At 43.1% G+C, this 16,850-nt stretch overlaps 1 protein-coding gene across 1 annotated transcript; it reads right to left on the bottom strand.

Moving 5' to 3' along the window:
• Positions 1 to 1,617: 1,617 nt before the first annotated feature.
• On the bottom strand, positions 1,618 to 10,950 carry KLHL10 (kelch like family member 10). The gene is made up of 4 exons (XM_070761781.1): positions 10,516 to 10,950; positions 6,186 to 6,803; positions 3,600 to 3,749; positions 1,618 to 1,992 (listed from the first exon to the last, which is right to left on the bottom strand). The coding sequence occupies exons 1-4, from the start codon at positions 10,933 to 10,935 to the stop codon at positions 1,618 to 1,620; spliced, it is 1,563 nt and encodes a 520-aa protein (XP_070617882.1). The 5' UTR covers positions 10,936 to 10,950.
• Between the last annotated feature and the right edge of the window lie 5,900 nt (positions 10,951 to 16,850).

Below are 16,850 nucleotides of genomic sequence, written 5' to 3' on the forward strand. Positions count from 1 at the left end.
TTTTTCTAGTTGTTTATACATAGGATCCATCATTATAGTCAAGCAAATTCCCTCTCACTAAAGTTCTGTTTTATCTTCTGGCTCTTTATTGCAATCCATTATTCCTAGGTACAAAAAAAAAGTTTAGTGATTGCATATTTTATTTTTTTATTTTTATTAGAATTTGTCCAACAAAAAAAAACAAGAACAAGAAATAAAAGAAAAAAAAATGATGACATGGACAATAGGCTTTATTATTATTATTATTATTATTATTATTATTATTATTATTATTATTATCTTCATGCCCCCCTATTCAGACGTTCAACGGAGATCTCACAAGCCCCACATTCGGAGCCACCCCAGAGATTTAGCAATGCCTGCTCCAGATGTACCGCTGAAAGTTAGCGACTCCTGCATTTGGATCCACATCGGGAGATCTAGCGGTTCTGTATGCAGAAATTTTATCATTCCCGCATTTAGATGCGTGCCCCTCTTTAGCCACTCACTGGTGGGAGGGACCCATCCCTGCAACTGGAAAACCAGAAATCGGGACACCCCTTTACCTGGATTTGGATTGCCCAAGGTAGGAATTAATTTAATCCAATCCAGGGTTCGGCCTCCTGAGTTTAGGTGTATGCAAAGCAAAACTGACTAGCAATCACCCCCCCCCCTTCCGCTGCCTTTAACAGCCAGTAACATCCCAAACTTTCTACTGAGATATTTGTCCCTGGCGTTATTCTTTCTCTATCCATCTCTTCAGAGCTTTCTTCATATACTGTACTCCTTATTGGCCTTTATTGTGATTACAAATAACTCAAGGGGATGAACTTATCCAACATATATTCCTCTTCCTGTTTTTCCCCACAGCAACAATCTTGTGAGGGAGGTCGGGTAGAGAGAGAGGGGTGGGGAAGAGAGATTGGCATAAAGTCACCTATCCAGCTTTCATGCCTAAGGCAGAACTAGAACTCACAATATCCTGGTGATTGGCCAAAATTCACCCAGGTGATTTCCACAGCTAAAGAAGGACTAGAACTCACAGCCTCCTGGTGATTTGCCCAAAGTCACTCAGCTGGCTTTCATGCCTAAGACAGGACTAGAATTCACCATCTCCTGGTGATTGGCTAAAAGTCACCCCGGCAGCTTTCATCCCTAAGGCAGAACTAGAACTCACCATCGCCTAGTGATTGTCCAAAAGTAACCCAGCCATCTTTCATGCCTAAGGCAGGAGTAGAACTCCCCATCTCCTGGTGAATAGGTCAAAGTCATCTTGCTGGCTTTCATAGCTAGACTAGAACTCACGGTCTCCTGGTGATTGGCCAAAAGTCATCCCGCCAAATTTCATGCCTAAGGCAGGACTACAATTCACTGTTCTGGTGTCTGGGTCAAAGTCATCTAGCTGGCTTTCATGGCCAAGGTGGGACTAGAACTCACAATCTCCTGATTTCTAACCTGGTACCAAACCACTAGGCCAAACTGTCTCTCTAAATTAGCCGACAATGAGAAACGCTGTTTTCCCACCTCTAATCAGGACTAGCCTCTTGGTTTATCTAAGAAGGAAGAAAAAAGGCCATTTTACTTATACATCTAGTTCTTGCTTAGAGGGCTTTATTAGTCAAGGAGCGATTTTTTTTTTCACACTGGGAGCGTGCTAGTGGAGGACGAATATTTGACCTCGTCTCTCTGGGATGACCCCACGTAGTTGTCCCGCCTGGCAGCGTACTCCCCGACGTTGGGCAGTCCCGGGACCACGCAGCAGCTCAGCGCACTGCGGTAGATGCTCATGTCATGGGCATCATACCACTCGTCTGTCTTCTCATCGTAACACTCAACGTTGAACGTGGTCGTGAAGCCGTTGAAGCCGCCCACCACAAAGAGCAGGTCGTCCACCACTTCGATGCCGAAGTTGCTCCGAGGGTTGAACATGGTCGGGATCGTGCGCCAGGTGTTGGCGATCGGGTTGTACGCCTCGGCGCTCCGCAGCCGGTTGGCGCCGTCAAAACCGCCTACCTGCAGATGGCAAGAATGAAACCGAGGAACAATTTAAGGGAAAGGGGCGCCTTGGCCCCGTGACAGATGATGGGTGAATGGAGAAAATCCAAAATTTAGAATTAGAATACAAAGAATTACAAAGTTGAACGTGCTGACAACATGTGAAATTGATTGTCAATCAGTGTTGCTTCCTAAGTGGACAGTTTGATTTCACAGAAGTTTGATTTATTTAGTGTTATGTTCTGTTCTTTAAGTTTTCCCTTTATTTTTTTCAACAGTGTATTTTACACTTACAGCCTTTTAGATATATACATAGTTGTAATTTCTACTAATGGCTTATTTGGGTCTATTTCTCTTTCACTAAGTCCATACATTTATCTTTTACATAGAAGACATCACTGTCAACTGCTCTGTTGACTTTCTTGGTTTGCAACCTAAAGGTATGTTTTCATACCAGGTCCATCCTATTCTTTGTTCTATTTTTATTTTATTCTGCTTTGTTTTGTGTATTTATCAAGTGGTTTAGTTTGGTTGCAGGCCCTTCTTTAATTTTTTTTCATTGTTTCACTATTAGTCAATAACTTGTGTATTGGTTCATTCTTTGTCAAGTGGACCAATTTTCAGAATCTTCCCACTCAACCACCTTCAATTTTATAGCAATAGCAATAGCACTTAGACTTATATACTGCTTCATAGTGCTTTTACAGCCCTCTCTAAGGGTTTAAAAGAACCAGCATATTGCCCCCAACAATCTGGTCCTCATTTGACCCGCCTCGGAAGGATGGATGGAAGGCTGGAATCCCTACACTATTTCACAGACAAATGGTTATCCAACATCTTCTTAAAAGCTTCCAGCATTGGAGCACCCACAACTTCTGAAGGCAAGTTTGTTCCACTGATTAATTGTTTTCACTGTCAGGAAATTTCTCCTTAGCTCTTAGTTGCTTCTCTCCTGGATTAGTTTCCACTCATTGTCTACCCTCAGGTGCTTTGTAGAATAGTTTGACTCCCTCTTCTTTGTGGCAAACAGTGATGGGCTCCTACGGGTACGGTCAGGTTTGCAGAACTGGTAGAAAAACTTTGGTCAGGTACGCAGAATTAGGTAAGTAAAATCTTTATTACAGTCAAAGACCATCAATATAATAAAGACAGAACATCCAAGAACCGTTTCAGATTCTTAGAATCTAAACGTTTTAAAATCTCTTTGATTCTAGTAGCAGATTCTTGGGTGATAAATGTACTCCTTGTCTTACGGCAGTTTGTTGACCATCCAAAGTTATAACCATCACCAAATTGGTCGTCACCCAAGTCAACAAAGATTTTGGAGTTCTTGGACATCTGGAGACAAATGACTTACACAGGATTTATGACTTTTGGCTGACCAACCAAAATTGACCCATTGCAAGTATACAAAAGGTATACATATCTCGCTATGATGAAGGCACATATTTGCGATGAATCCCCATAGCTAAAGAAGGTACACAGAATATTGGAGGACAATACGCTGATCCTGTAAATAGCTTAGAGAGGGCTGTAAAAGCACTGTGAAGCGGTCTATAAGTCTAAATGCTAAGGATGCTGCAGTCTCTCCTGCCATTACCAGCCCAAGAGGACCCCAGCCTTACCGCGTAGACGTGTTCTCCGTACGCAATCACACCGATCCCGCTGCGCCGGCTTCGCATGGGAGCAATTAAGCTCCACTGGTCCACCTTGGCATCATAGACTTCCGCCGTGAAGAGACACTCGTTCCCATTGAAACCACCACAAATGTAAACCTTGTAGTTGCAAAACGAAAAAAGGAAAAAGAGGAGGTGGGGGAATTAATTAGATGCATGCTAGCACTGAGAATGTTGGAAGGGCATTAATCATATGTGTAATGACACTGAAATCTTCACGTGAGGTGTAGAACCTGAAGAGAACTGGTGTTTATACTGCAGTGTAGAAAGTTAGCACCCACCCCTTCTCCTAGAAGGATGAAAAAAATTGAGAAATATTAAAAAGGCAGAATGGATGAGAAGGTTTTTTTTTTTAAGGAGGGAGACATCAGCCTCCACCTTTTCTTAATAGCTGATGTCAGCACTTAAGAGATAAAGAGAGAGATAGCTCTATTCATAGGCAAAGCATATACCGCAGGCAGAAATCTCCATTCAAGACAGGAGATTTCAAAATTCCCTGCAGCAAAGTCTGAACAAAGGCAGAGTGAGAGGGGACCTCATTCAAGATCCAAACCAAAATGAGAGCCATTAAGCCATAATAGGAATTGCCCAACACCTTTTCAAAAACACAAGCCTCTTTCTTGCATCATCTCAGCAGTCCAAATTTCAACCAAACCTGGGAGCTCAGACAACCTATAGAGCCTTACATAATCACTTTAAAAAGCCAATAGAATACCATGTTCTTGCAAAGGAACAGGAAGCTCAAATGCAAAACCGAAAGTATAAAATCCCCATGCACACTTTCAACTACATGTGGTCAGCTGCACTAGAACCATGTGCTTCCAGTATTGGAGCATTCACAACTTCTGGAGGCAGGTTGTTCTACAGATTAATTGTTCTGACTGTCAGGAAATGTCTCCTTAATTCTAAATTACTTCTTTCCTTGTTTAGTTTCCACCCATTGCTTCTTGTTCAACCCTCATGTGCGTTGGAGAATAGGTTGACTCCCTCTTCTTTGTGGCTACCCCTGATATATTGGAACACTGCTATCATGTCTCCCCTGGTCCTTCTTTTCATTAAACTAGCCATGCCAATTTCCTGCAACCGTTCTTCATACATTTTAGCCTCCAGTCCCCTAATCCTCTTTGTTGCCTTCCTCTGCACTCTTTCTAGAGTCTCCACATCCTTTTTGCATGGTGGCGACCAAAACTGAATGCAGTATTCCAGGTGTGGCCTTACCAAGGCATTATCAAGTGGTATTAACACTTCACGGGTATGTTACTTGGAACCCTGCTGAAAGAAACTCCGCATTGGTGACAAGAAGGGCATCTGGCCAGTATACCCTCAGCTCCATTTAGTTTCCCAGACTCCACCCTGCAAGGGATTATGGGCTCATCTAAAGAAGAAGAAGAAGATGACCTAGGGCAGTGAGGGCAAATCTATGGCACGAGTGCCCCAGGTGGCACACAGAGTCATATCGTCTGGCACACAAGCTGTTGCCTTAGCTCAGCTCCAACATGCATGTGTGCAGGGGTGGGCAGCAGGCAGGACGGGGTGGAACATAGTTCCACTGGCAGAAATGAAGCTGCATGCGCAGCTCCAGCTGATCGGCGGCTGTCACTTCCTGGATTACCGGTCTCAGCTCAGCTCTCTTTCCCCCCCCCCCCTGCTGCTGCGTCTGCGCTCCTTGCTTTTTTCCTCTTTCCTCCTTCCTGGCCTCGGACGAGCTTCCCTCTCTCCTGCCTGGCTCCCCTCCAGCCTCACACTGCCACCTCCCGCCTGAGGTGCAAGCAGAAGGTGTGAATAGGAGCGGCGCTGGCAGCATTTATGCTTCTGGCAGCACCCGTTCGCCTAGCTACCCAGCCAGAGGCGGCAGGGTGACCCAGGAAGGAGAGCGCGGGAAAAGCAAATTGTCACCCCAGCAAGCGTCACTGGTAAGGTTGTAAGTCAAGGACTTAAGAGTTCACTTGAACGATGATGATCGTTCAAGCCACTCCCACCTGGCCACATGGCCGGCGAGCCACTCCTACCCAGTCACATGACCGTTAAGCCACACCCACAAATAAGCCACACCCACAGTGTGGCAGTAAAATTTTGGCTGCCCATTACTGCATGTGTATGCTGGTCAGCTGATTTTTGGCTCGCACAGAGGCTCTGGGGGGGTGTTTTTGGTTTCTGGGGGATGGAAGCTTTTGGAGCCTGGGAGGGCGAAACATGAGTCTATTGGGCCCACCAGAAGTTGGGAAACAAGCCTTTTTTGACCTCCGGGGAGCGTGGAAAGCTGGTTTCACCCTCCCCAGGCATTGAATTATGGGCGTGAGCACTTGCACATGTGCGATAACATGTGCACATGCTCTTTTGACACCCAAGGGAAAAAAGATTCACCATCATTGACCCTAGGCATGAGCGTGCAAAGGACCTGGCATTTGTGTTCACTGCTGGACAATTCTGCCCAATAATTAGTCCGAGTCTTCGGAGAGGGGCGGCATACAAATCTAATAAATTATTATTATTATTATTATTATTATTATTATTATTATTATTATTATTAATTACCTTTCCGTAGAGTGTCGTGGCACTTGCGTCGCTCCTCTGCTCGTGCATGGGAGCGATTAAGGTCCACTGGTTGGTCTCAGGCTCGTACCTCTCTGCCGTGTTGAGCCGCACGTAGCCGTCAAAGCCGCCCATGGCGTAGATGAAGTTATCGAGGACGGTGACGCTGACGTAGCAGCGCCTGGAGTGCATGGGGGCCACCTGGTGCCAGGTCTTTTTGATGGGCTCAAACCGCTTGACGCTGTTGAAATAGTCCACGCTGTCAAAGCCGCCGATGATGTAGACGTAGCCCTTGAGGTAGGCAGCGCCGTGGTACGCCCGCGGACTCTCCTGCTGGCACGTCACATTCACCCAACGATCCGCCCGGGCGTCGTACGTCTCAATGGCGTTGGTTGGGCTCCCTCCACTCCAGCCCCCGATGGCAAAGAGGATGGCGTAAGGGAGCCGGGGTCTCGTCAGCGGGTTGGTGAAGTCGGAACTCGAAGGGCCGTTCATGTTCAGGTCGTACATGGCTTTGAGGGCGTCGATCACGATGGGCTTGCACTCCTCGCTGTCCTTCACATAATCGTGCATTTTGACGTTGTTCATGAAATACTCCGCGTGCATCAAGGCCAGGCGGACCTTCAAAGACAGGAGGAGGGTTGTTGTGAGAGGATTGTGGGTGTTTTCAAGAAGGCCATCGGGGACATGATCGAAACCTTTAAATATGTTAAAGTGTTAAATAAGGTTCAGGAGAGAAGTGTTTTCAATAGGAAAGTGAACACAAGAACAAGGGGCCACAATCTGAGGTGAGCTGGAGGAAAGATCAGAAGTAACGTGAGAAAATATTATTTTACTGAAAGAGTAGTAGATGCTTGGAACAAACTTCCAGCAGACGTGGTTGGTAAATCCACAGTAACTGAATTTAAACATTTTATTTATTTATTTATTTTGTCATACAGATATAGTATTGTATTGTATTGTAGTATGTTTAACATAATATAAGTATAAAGTAGAGAGAGAAAAGATAAAAAAAGACATTAGGATAGGAACGGTAGGCGCGAAGGTGCAATTATGCCTGCCCCTTACAGACCTCTTAGAAAAGGGGAGAGATCTATTGTAGATAATGTAAGGTTGAAGGTTTTGGGATTAGGGGAAGGAAACAACAGAGTCTGGTAGTGAATTCCAGGCGTTGACCACTCTATTGCTAAAATCGTATTTTCTGCAGTCTAGTTTGGAGCGATTTACATTTAGTTTGCATATATTGCGTGCTCTTGTGTTGTTGTTGTTGTTAAATGTGAAGTAATCACTAACAAGGAGTACATTATGATGCATGATTTTATGAATAATGGTTAAATCAGTTCAGAGGCGGCGTAACTGTAAATTTTCTAAACATAGTAATTGAAGTCTGGAGCAGTAAGGTAATTTGTTGCGCGAGGAGGAGTGGAGGACTCTTCTTTGAAGTATTTCTGGACTCCTTCAATTGTATTAATGTCTGCTATGCAGTGTGGATAAACATATATCCACCCTAATGGAAAATACAAGAAATAATATAAGGGCAAACGACATGGACCATGAAGTCTTTTTCTGCCATCAATCTTCTATGTTTCTATTCTCCAGCCTCCGGGGAAGAGAAGGGCTAGGGGGGACATGATAGCTGTATACAGGTACTTAAGGGGGTTGCCACAGAGAGGAGGGGGACACACTGTTTTTTAGGGCACCAGAGGGCCGGATGAGGAACAACGGTTGGAAACTGAGCAAGGAAAGATTCAACCTGGAGATAAGAAAGAATTTCCTGACAGTGAGAGCGATCAACCAGTGGAACGGCCTGCAAGCGGAGGTTGTGGACTCCCCAACTTTGGACAAGAGGAGATTTCAAGAGGAGATTGGACTGCCATTTGGCTGGGGTGATGTAGGATTTCCTGCTCAGGCAGGGGGTTGAACTTGATGACCTTTAAGGTCCCTTTCAACTCTAAATAAATAAATAAATAAATAAATAAATAAATAAATAAATAAATAAATAAATAAATAAATAAATAAATAAATAAATAAATAAATAAATAAATAAATAAATAAATAAATAAATAAATAAATAAATAAATAAATAAATAAATAAATAAATAAATAAATAAATAAATAAATAAATAAATAAATAAATAAATAAATAAATAAATAAACAAATAAACAAATAAACAAACAAACAAACAAACAAACAAACAAACAAACAAACAAACAAACTCTGAAGGTTGAGCCAACTGGAACTAGCGAAAATAAGTCCTGCTGCCATGGCTCAATTCTCAGACAACTGGACAACTGAGAATCTTTAAGATTAAGGGGACACAGAGGTTAAGATGCAATATTGCAGGCTGTTGTCAGACTAAGCTTAGTTCTGAAGGTAATATCACAATGCAAGTAAATGGTTTCTACCCATGAGAGAGGCTGATGTAAGCCATCATCACCATGAAATGATGGGTTTGCTAATTGTGCCGCAACCTGATTGGCTGTAACCTATATTAAAGAAGTAACACCCTTGCACGGGTGTGGTTTGTAATAGAGTGGTTTGTTATAGGAGAGTTTGGTTTGTTACAGAGAGTGGTTTTTAATAGTAGTTTGTGGTTAGTGCTTAGTGGTTGCTTAGTGCTTGCAGTGGTGGAATAAGAGTTATATAACTAGAATTGTAGGATACTTTAGTATAGTGGTTAAATATAAAAGTTTAGGTAGAGAAGCAGTTTGATAAGTTTTTTTAGAGCTTATATAGTAGTTTTTATATAGTAGGTAGTTTTTTAGAGCTTATATTCAACTTTTTTTATTGCTGTATCTTTTTGTATTGTTATTATGTTGTAAGATAGATATAGATAGATAGATAGATAGATAAATAGATAGATAGATAGATAAAAAGAAGAAGAAGAAGAAGAAGAAGAAGAAGAAGAAGAAGAAGAAGAAGAAGAAGAAGACGATTAAAATATATATATTTTACAAGAAAGCCTGCTGCTGTGTTTCATTGAAGACTTCAATTAGGTATAGTGGTTAACTGTGGCTAGCTGGTGGGTCACCTTCTGGGTGTGCAAAACACACTCTGCCCCAACAGGCTGACTCTGCCCACTGCCAGCAGTTCGATCCTGACCAGCTCAAGGTTGGGTGACCTTGAAGCAGTGCCTCAAGGTAGCTTCTATTTTTGCTTTCCCCCAAGCACCCCACTCCCTTCATTCACAAATCCCAGCGACTGGTTAGGTCCCACAGAGTTGGCCTTCTCCAGGTCCCGTTGACTAAACAATGTTGTTTGGCGGGACCCAGGGGAAGAGCCTTCTCTGTGACGGCCCCAACTCTCTGGAACCAGCTCCCCCCAGAGATTAGAATTGCCCCCACCCTCTTTGCCTTTCGTAAACTCCTTAAAACCCACCTCTGCCATGGGGGAATTGAGACATCTCCCCCGGGCCTATACAGTTTATGCATGGTATGTTTGTGTATATGTTTTTGCTTTTTAATAAGGGTTTTTAGTGACTTTTAAATTTTTAGATTTGTTATACATTGTTTTATTGTTGTTGTGAGCCGCCCCGAGTCTACAGAGAGGGGCGGCATACAAATCTAATAAATAATAATAATAATAATAATAATAATAATAATAATAATAATAATAATAATAATAATAATAATAATTCCTCCTCCCCACAGTTTCATTGCAGACCGTCACTGCAAAACAGTGAGCATAAGATTACTTACGGGACCGTCTTCTGCCTTGTGCATCCCAGCAACCGGTCAGGTCCCACAGAGCCAGCCTTCTCCAGCTCCCGTCAGCCAGACAATGCCATCTGGGGAAGTAGGGGGCGTAGGGGAAGAGCCTTCTCTATGGTGGCCCCGGCCCTACGAAACAAACTCCCTCCAGAGATACGCACTGCCCCGACTCTCTCCGCCTTCCTTAAGGTTTTAAAAATCCACCTCTGCCGACAGTCTTGGGGCCACTGAGTTTCCAATATCTAGCCCTGGCCAACGATTGAATGTATGGTGCAAGATGGGATGAATGTGATTGATTGATTTTAAGTATTGGGATTTTAGGATTGTGTTTTAATCCTAGATTTCTAACATGTTTCTGCACTAATTATTGTCATAAGTCACCCTGAATCTCAGGAGAAGGGCGGGATAGAGATCAAACATAAAACAAAACAAAATAAAATAAAATGATAAAATATAAAATAAAATAAAATAAAAAATAAAATAATATAAAATAATATAAAATATAAAATAATATAAAATATAAAATTAAAATAATAAAATAAAATGGCAGCTGACAAAGATTATTATTATTATTATTATTATTATTATTATTATTATTATTATTATTATTATTATTATTCACCTTCGGTAGCAGGACCGCCATGTGCTGTTTCCGGTTGGGGGGTTCATGGGCGATCCACTTGAGAATGGCTTCGAAGACAGCGTCTTCCTGCTTCACGTTGAGTTCGTCCTTTTCAATGATGTCCTTAAACTCATTGACCGAGAGCTCCAAGAATTCAGTAGACGCTTTTACCATCTCCTCAAAGTTGTGCAGGATGAACATGTAGGCGGCCTGACGTAGCTCCGGGCAGTAGTAATACTCTGTGAATTTACAGATGCCGATGCAATTCTCCAAGCAGAGCTGAGACTTCATAAAGTCGGAGCAGGCCCTGACGATACCCATCACGTTAAACTGGTCGGCGGCCACCAGGAGCCTCTCCACATTGTCCACAGTAATGGGCACTGTCCTTGTGTAAGCGTATTCGATAATGAGTTTCATCATATCGGGGGTAATACCAGGAATATTATATATCTTTTTTTCGGAGTTGTTCCAACTACTGGTAAATAGAGCTCTGAAAGAGGATAATAATAATAATAATAATAATAATAATAATAATAATAATAATAATAACAACAACAACAACAACAACAACAACAACAACAACAACAACAGAGTTGAAAGGGACCTTGGAGGTCTTCTAGTCCAGTGTTTCCCAACCTTGGCAACTTGAAGATATTTGGACTTCAATTCCCAGAATTCCCCAGCCAGCGAATGCTGGCTGGGAAATTCTGGGAGTTGAAGTCCAGATATCTTCAAGTTGCCAAGGTTGGGAAACACTGTTCTAGTCCAACCCCTTGTCTAGGCAGGAAACTCTACACTACTTCAGACAAATAGTTATCCAACATCTTCTTAAAAACTTCCAGTGTTGGAGCATTCACAACTTCTGGAGGCAGGCAGTTCCACTGGTTAATTGTTCTAAATGTCAGGAAATTTCTCCTTAGTTCTAAGTTGTTTCTCTCCTTGTTTAGTTTCCACCCGTTGCTCCTTGTTCTACCCTCAGATTCTATTGGAGAATAGCTTGACTCCCTCTTCTTTGTGGCAGCCCCTGAGATTTATTTATTTATTTATTTATTTATTCAATTTTTATGCCGCCCTTCTCCTTAGAGTCAGGGCGGCTTACAACATGTTAGCAGTAGCACTTTTTTAAACAGAGCTAGGCTATTGCCCCCACAATCCGGGTCCTCATTTTACCCACCTCGGAAGGATGGAAGGCTGAGTCAACCTTGAGCCGGTGATGAGATTTGAACCGCTGACCTTCAGATCTACAAGTCAGCTTCAGTGGCCTGCAATACAGCACTCTACCTGCTGCGCCACCCCGGCTCTCTTATTGGAACACTGCTATCATGTCTCCCCTAGTCCTTTTTTTCATTAAACTAGCCATGCCCAGTTCCTGCAACCGTTCATAAGTTTTAGCCTCCAGTCCCCTAATTCTCTTTGTTGCTCTTCTCTGCACTCTTTCTAGAGTCTCAACATCCATTTTGCATCGTGGCAACCAAACCTGAATGTAATATTTCAAGTGTAGCTTTGCCAAGGCCTTACAAAGTGGTATTAACATAAGAGTCATGGTGCTGGGCCTCCAAGAGACACCGTTGGCTTAATATTACAGGGATCTGCAAACTTGGTAACTTTTAAGACTTGTGGACTTCAACTCCCAGAAATCCTGGCTGGGGAATTCTGAGTGTTGAAGTCCAGAACTCTTAAAGTTGTTAAGTTTGGAGGTTCTTGGCTTAATGAAATTCCTCCAGCTTCCTTGCTTGCTTCTTTACTTCATTTTTAACAAATGAAGTTCTGGTGCCTGCTCTCAAAAGAAAAATAAATATATAACCATAAAAATAAAGATAGCCATAACAATAAATACAGTATAAGTCTTCGGAGAGGGGCGGCATTCAAGTCTAATAAACAACAATAATAATAATAATAATAATTATTATTATGTCAATACAACTCAGCAAACGAGATCACTATGCTGGATTTCATATTTCATCACCAGTCGGCGCTTCCCAAGCACCTAGGACTGCGTGGTGTAACGGCGAATTATGTTTGCCGATCCCAGTAAAGCGGCGTTTTGCGATTGACAGATGGAGATTTTGTCAATTCCAATGGTTTTCAAATAAAATTGACAAAATCTCCATCTGTCAATTGCAAAAGGCCGCTTATTATTATTATTATTATTATTATTATTATTATTATTATGTCAATACAACTCAGCAAACAAGATCACTATGCTGGATTTTATATTTCATCACCAGTCAGGCGCTTCCCAAGCACCTAGGACTGCGTGGTGTTACGGTGAATTATGTTTGCCGATCCCAGTAAAGCGGCCTTTTGCAATTGACAGATGGAGATTTTGTCAATTCCAATGGTTTTCAAATGAAATTGACAAAATCTCCATCTGTCAATTGCAAAAGGCCGCTTATTATTATTATACTATTATTATTATTATTATTATTATATTATTATTATTATTATTTATTATTATTTATTTTTTATTGTTATTATTATTATTATTAATTTAGATTTGTATGCCATCCCTCTCCGGAAACTATTTATTGTTAAACTTATACGCCACTTGTCTGGCCCGAGGCCACTCAAGGCGGCTCCAATTATTACCCTGCCCAGAATGAGCGAATCCATCCTCCCAGCTGATGGGAAACCTTGGCTGGTGGCTTACATCCCTTTCGAGAGACGCCGGAGCACTGACCGAAAATAAGAGCTGCAGCTACAGAGAATGTTCTTATGAGCATTGAATTCACACCCGTTGACTTTGATGATGACGTCACACAGCTTCCCTTCCAGCCGAAGTTCGTTGAAGACCGTACAAGCCATCGCACTCATCTTCCGCTCCATGTGGCGATAAGAGTACCCCGCCGAAGCAGAGGCATCATCCATTCTTTCAAAGTGGGGGAGGCAGCGGGAACAGCTACCAGGCCTTCCACTCAACCCTCCTCTTGGAAAAAAGGGTGTGATTGGTCCAGGGGTTCCAGAACCCCCTCCCATAATGAGATCCTTGACAAGACTAGGTTCTAGAACGCCAGCTGCCCTCCGAAGCTAGCGGGCTCGTTGCCTTCACAAGAGGAAGACGGTGGCGTTGGGCATCTTGAGGGCTCCTCCGATTCCTACGGAGATTCTCAATCATCCGGGTCATGGTTGAGAAAGGACTGGAGGCTAAAACCTATGAAGAACGGTTGCAGGAACTGGGTAGGTCTAGTTTAATGAAAAGAAGGACCAGGGGAGACATGATAGCAGTGTTCCAATATCTCAGGGGCTGCCACAAAGGAGTCAAGCTGTTCTCTAAAGTGCCTGAGGGTAGGACAAGAAGCAGTGGGAGAGTGTTCTGCCAGCATGTTTCAACCGCCTGTAATTACAGGGTAATTAGTCCAGGAAGACACACACTGCACGATAAAAGGAAAAGTTTTTATAAACAGAAAAACAGAAACAGCTCCCTTTTTAAATGTCAGAGGGATTTTCTGGTACACACAAGGCACAGGTTAAATGCAATCCAATTGCTCACCCAATAACTGGGAAATTGAGTCCAATTCTAAAGTCCAGAGAGTCCACACACAATCTTGAACAGCACAAAAACCATGATCTTGATGAAACAATGAATCAGATAAACTGCCATGAGGCTAAAACACCAGATTGCACTTTTATCTGTAGCACTAATTACAGCAGCCCCACCTAACCACAGGTGGCCTCATTTTCTCTTGTAATAATCCTTCAGTTGTTGTCTCTTATGCATCACTCTACGCATGCGTGGATGTGTCATTAATTCTTGTTCAGAATCCAGGGATGATACAGATGATTGATCTCCTCCTGGGCTGTCTGCCAAACTCCCCTCTTCCCTGTCACTCATGCTTCCTTGGTCAGAGGAGGCTTCGTCGGCAGATTCCATCGGGAGCAAAACAGTCCTGCGGCATGTGGCTGTTTCCCCCACACCCACCTGCACATTCCTTGGGGCAGGAGCTGGGCCAGAGCTAACCATAACAGAGAGAAGCAACTTAGAACTAAGGAGAAATTTCCTGACAATTTGAACAATTAATCAGTGGGACAACTTGGCCTTCTTGGGGTCCCGTCAACTAAACAATGTCGTCTGGCGGGCCCCAGGGGAAGAGCCTTCTCTGTGGCGGCCCTCTGGAATCAACTGCCCCCAGAGATCAGAACTGTCCCCACCCTCCTTGCCTTTCGTAAGCTATTGAAGACCCACCTATGTCGTCAGGCATGAGGAAATTAAAATACCCCTGGGCTTATATATGGTATGATTGTGTTGCATGGTTTTAATAATGGGTTTTTAGATATCTTTTAATATATTGGATTTGTCACATTGTTGTTTTTGTTGTGAGCCGCTCCAAGTCTCCGGAGAGGAGTGGCATACAATTATTATTATTATTATTATTAATAATAATAATAATAATAATGGAACTTGTGCCGGAACTACCATTTACCAGTGGCAAAGAACTGGTGGGATCATAAGCCCGAAAAAGTGGTCGAAAATGAGCAAGCAAAACTACTGTGGGACTTGCGACTTCAGACTGACCGAATTCTGAATCATAACACACCAGACATCCTGATTGTGGAGAAAAAGAAAGTATGGATCATCGACATTGCAATCCCAGGGGACAGCAGAAGTGAGGAGAAGCAGCTAGAAAAATTAGTGAAATACAAAGATCTAAAAATCGAGCTGCAACGACTCTGGCATAAGCCAGTGAAAGTGATCCCAGTGGTACTTGGCACGCTGGGTGCAGTGCCAAAGGATCTCAGCGGACATTTGAAAAACCATCGGAATTGACAAAATCTCCATCTGTCAATTGCAAAAGGCTGCTTTACTGGGATCGGCAAACATAATTCGCCGCTACATCACGCAGTCCTAGGTGCTTGGGAAGCGCCCGACTGGTGATGAAATACGAAATCCAGCATAGTGATTTCGTTTGCTGTGTTGTATTGACATAATAATAATGATAATAATGATAACAACAACAACAACAACTTATTAGATTTGTATGCCGCCCATCTCCGGAGACTAGGGAACGAAATAAGAGAGAGGGAATAAGAGGGACGTGACCTTGGCGGTCTTCTAGGCCCGTGGTAGTGAACGTGCCCCAGGTGGCATTCAGAGCCATATCTGAGGGCAAGTGAAGCACACTGGGCAGCTAATTTTCAGTTTTCTGGAGGGTGGGAGGAGGCCATATTTGGAAAACCTCCTGAAGCCTGGGAAAGGCGAAAAACGGCCCTACAGGCCTACAGGAAGTTCAAAAACAAACTTCCGGTAGGCCTGGCGGGCCCATTTTTCACCATCCATAGGCTCCTCAGGCTGTCCTGAAGCCTGAGGAGGGCAAAACACACCCTTACAGGTCTTCTGGAAGTCCGGAGGCTTCAATGAAGACTGCACGCATGCGTGATGGGAGTTGTGCGTGCATGTGCAGAGGGAGGGCATTGCATTATGAGTGTGGGTACGTGTGCAAGCATTATCACACGAGCATAGACGCCCTATTGGCACCCGAGCAAAAAAGAGGTCCGCCATCCCTGTCATTCTACCCCATCCTGCCTGCTGCCCACCCCTGCCCTTCCAGCAGGTGAACCGAAAAAGGTTCACCATCACCATACCATTCCAGACAAGTGGTTGTCCAGTTTCTTCTTAAAAACCTCCAGTGATGGAGCACCAACTTCTGAGGGCAAGTTGTTCCATTGACTAATTGTTCTGTTAGGAAATGTCTCTTTAATTCGAGGTTGCTTCTCTCCTTGATTAATTTCCATCCATTGTTTCTTGCCCTGCCTTGCCTTCTAGTACTGTGGTAGGAGGAGCTTTTCCTAAACCTTTTCAAAGTTTGTGGATTGTTTTTAACTCTTCATAACATATGCACACACTTCACTGCCCTCGTGGCATTTCAAATTTGGTAATTGATAGGATGCATATATCACCCAACGATGTGGAAACTGGGCACCGCATAGAAATATCCACATACTGAATGCACAGCTGTCTCTTACAATTTAATCTTCCGCTAGTTTCTACAGCTAGGAAGATACCAGGTCTTGTGTGACCCAAAAGCAGAAAAAATCTTTTTAAAAGACCAGACGTGGGTATGAAACTGAAGGAGGAAACTATGCGAAAGCAATTTTTAAAAAAAGCACGTTCCCAGTTTTAAAAGGCTGGAAAGCAGATGGATAGCAAAACCCATTTTCCGCCCGATTTACTAAGCAAGGCTTGATAGAGCAATCCAAGTGTTCCGAAGATGAAAAGAGGTGTTTGAAAATTAGCAAATCTTAACCAATGCCCTTTTGCGGCTTTGTAAATCCACTTGAGTGGCACCCTTTAAAAAATGGAGATCCGGCAAACCAAGTCATGACGTTTTTAAACTTTT

The sequence above is a fragment of the Erythrolamprus reginae genome, chromosome 9 (assembly GCF_031021105.1).
Source record: "Erythrolamprus reginae isolate rEryReg1 chromosome 9, rEryReg1.hap1, whole genome shotgun sequence".
In the NCBI taxonomy this organism is placed as follows: Eukaryota; Metazoa; Chordata; class Lepidosauria; order Squamata; family Dipsadidae; genus Erythrolamprus; species Erythrolamprus reginae.

Excerpts from the sequence above, each read along its gene's own strand:
- KLHL10 (XM_070761781.1), bottom strand. The coding sequence starts at position 10,935 with ATGATGAAACTCATTATCGAATACGCTTACACAAGGACAGTGCCCATT. Across the intron at positions 6,804-10,515 it reads TGGCGGTCCTGCTACCGAAG|GTCCGCCTGGCCTTGATGCA; the intron begins GTGAATAATAAT and ends CTGTCTTTGAAG. Across the intron at positions 1,993-3,599 it reads ACGGAGAACACGTCTACGCG|GTAGGCGGTTTTGACGGCGC; the intron begins GTAAGGCTGGGG and ends TGCCATCTGCAG.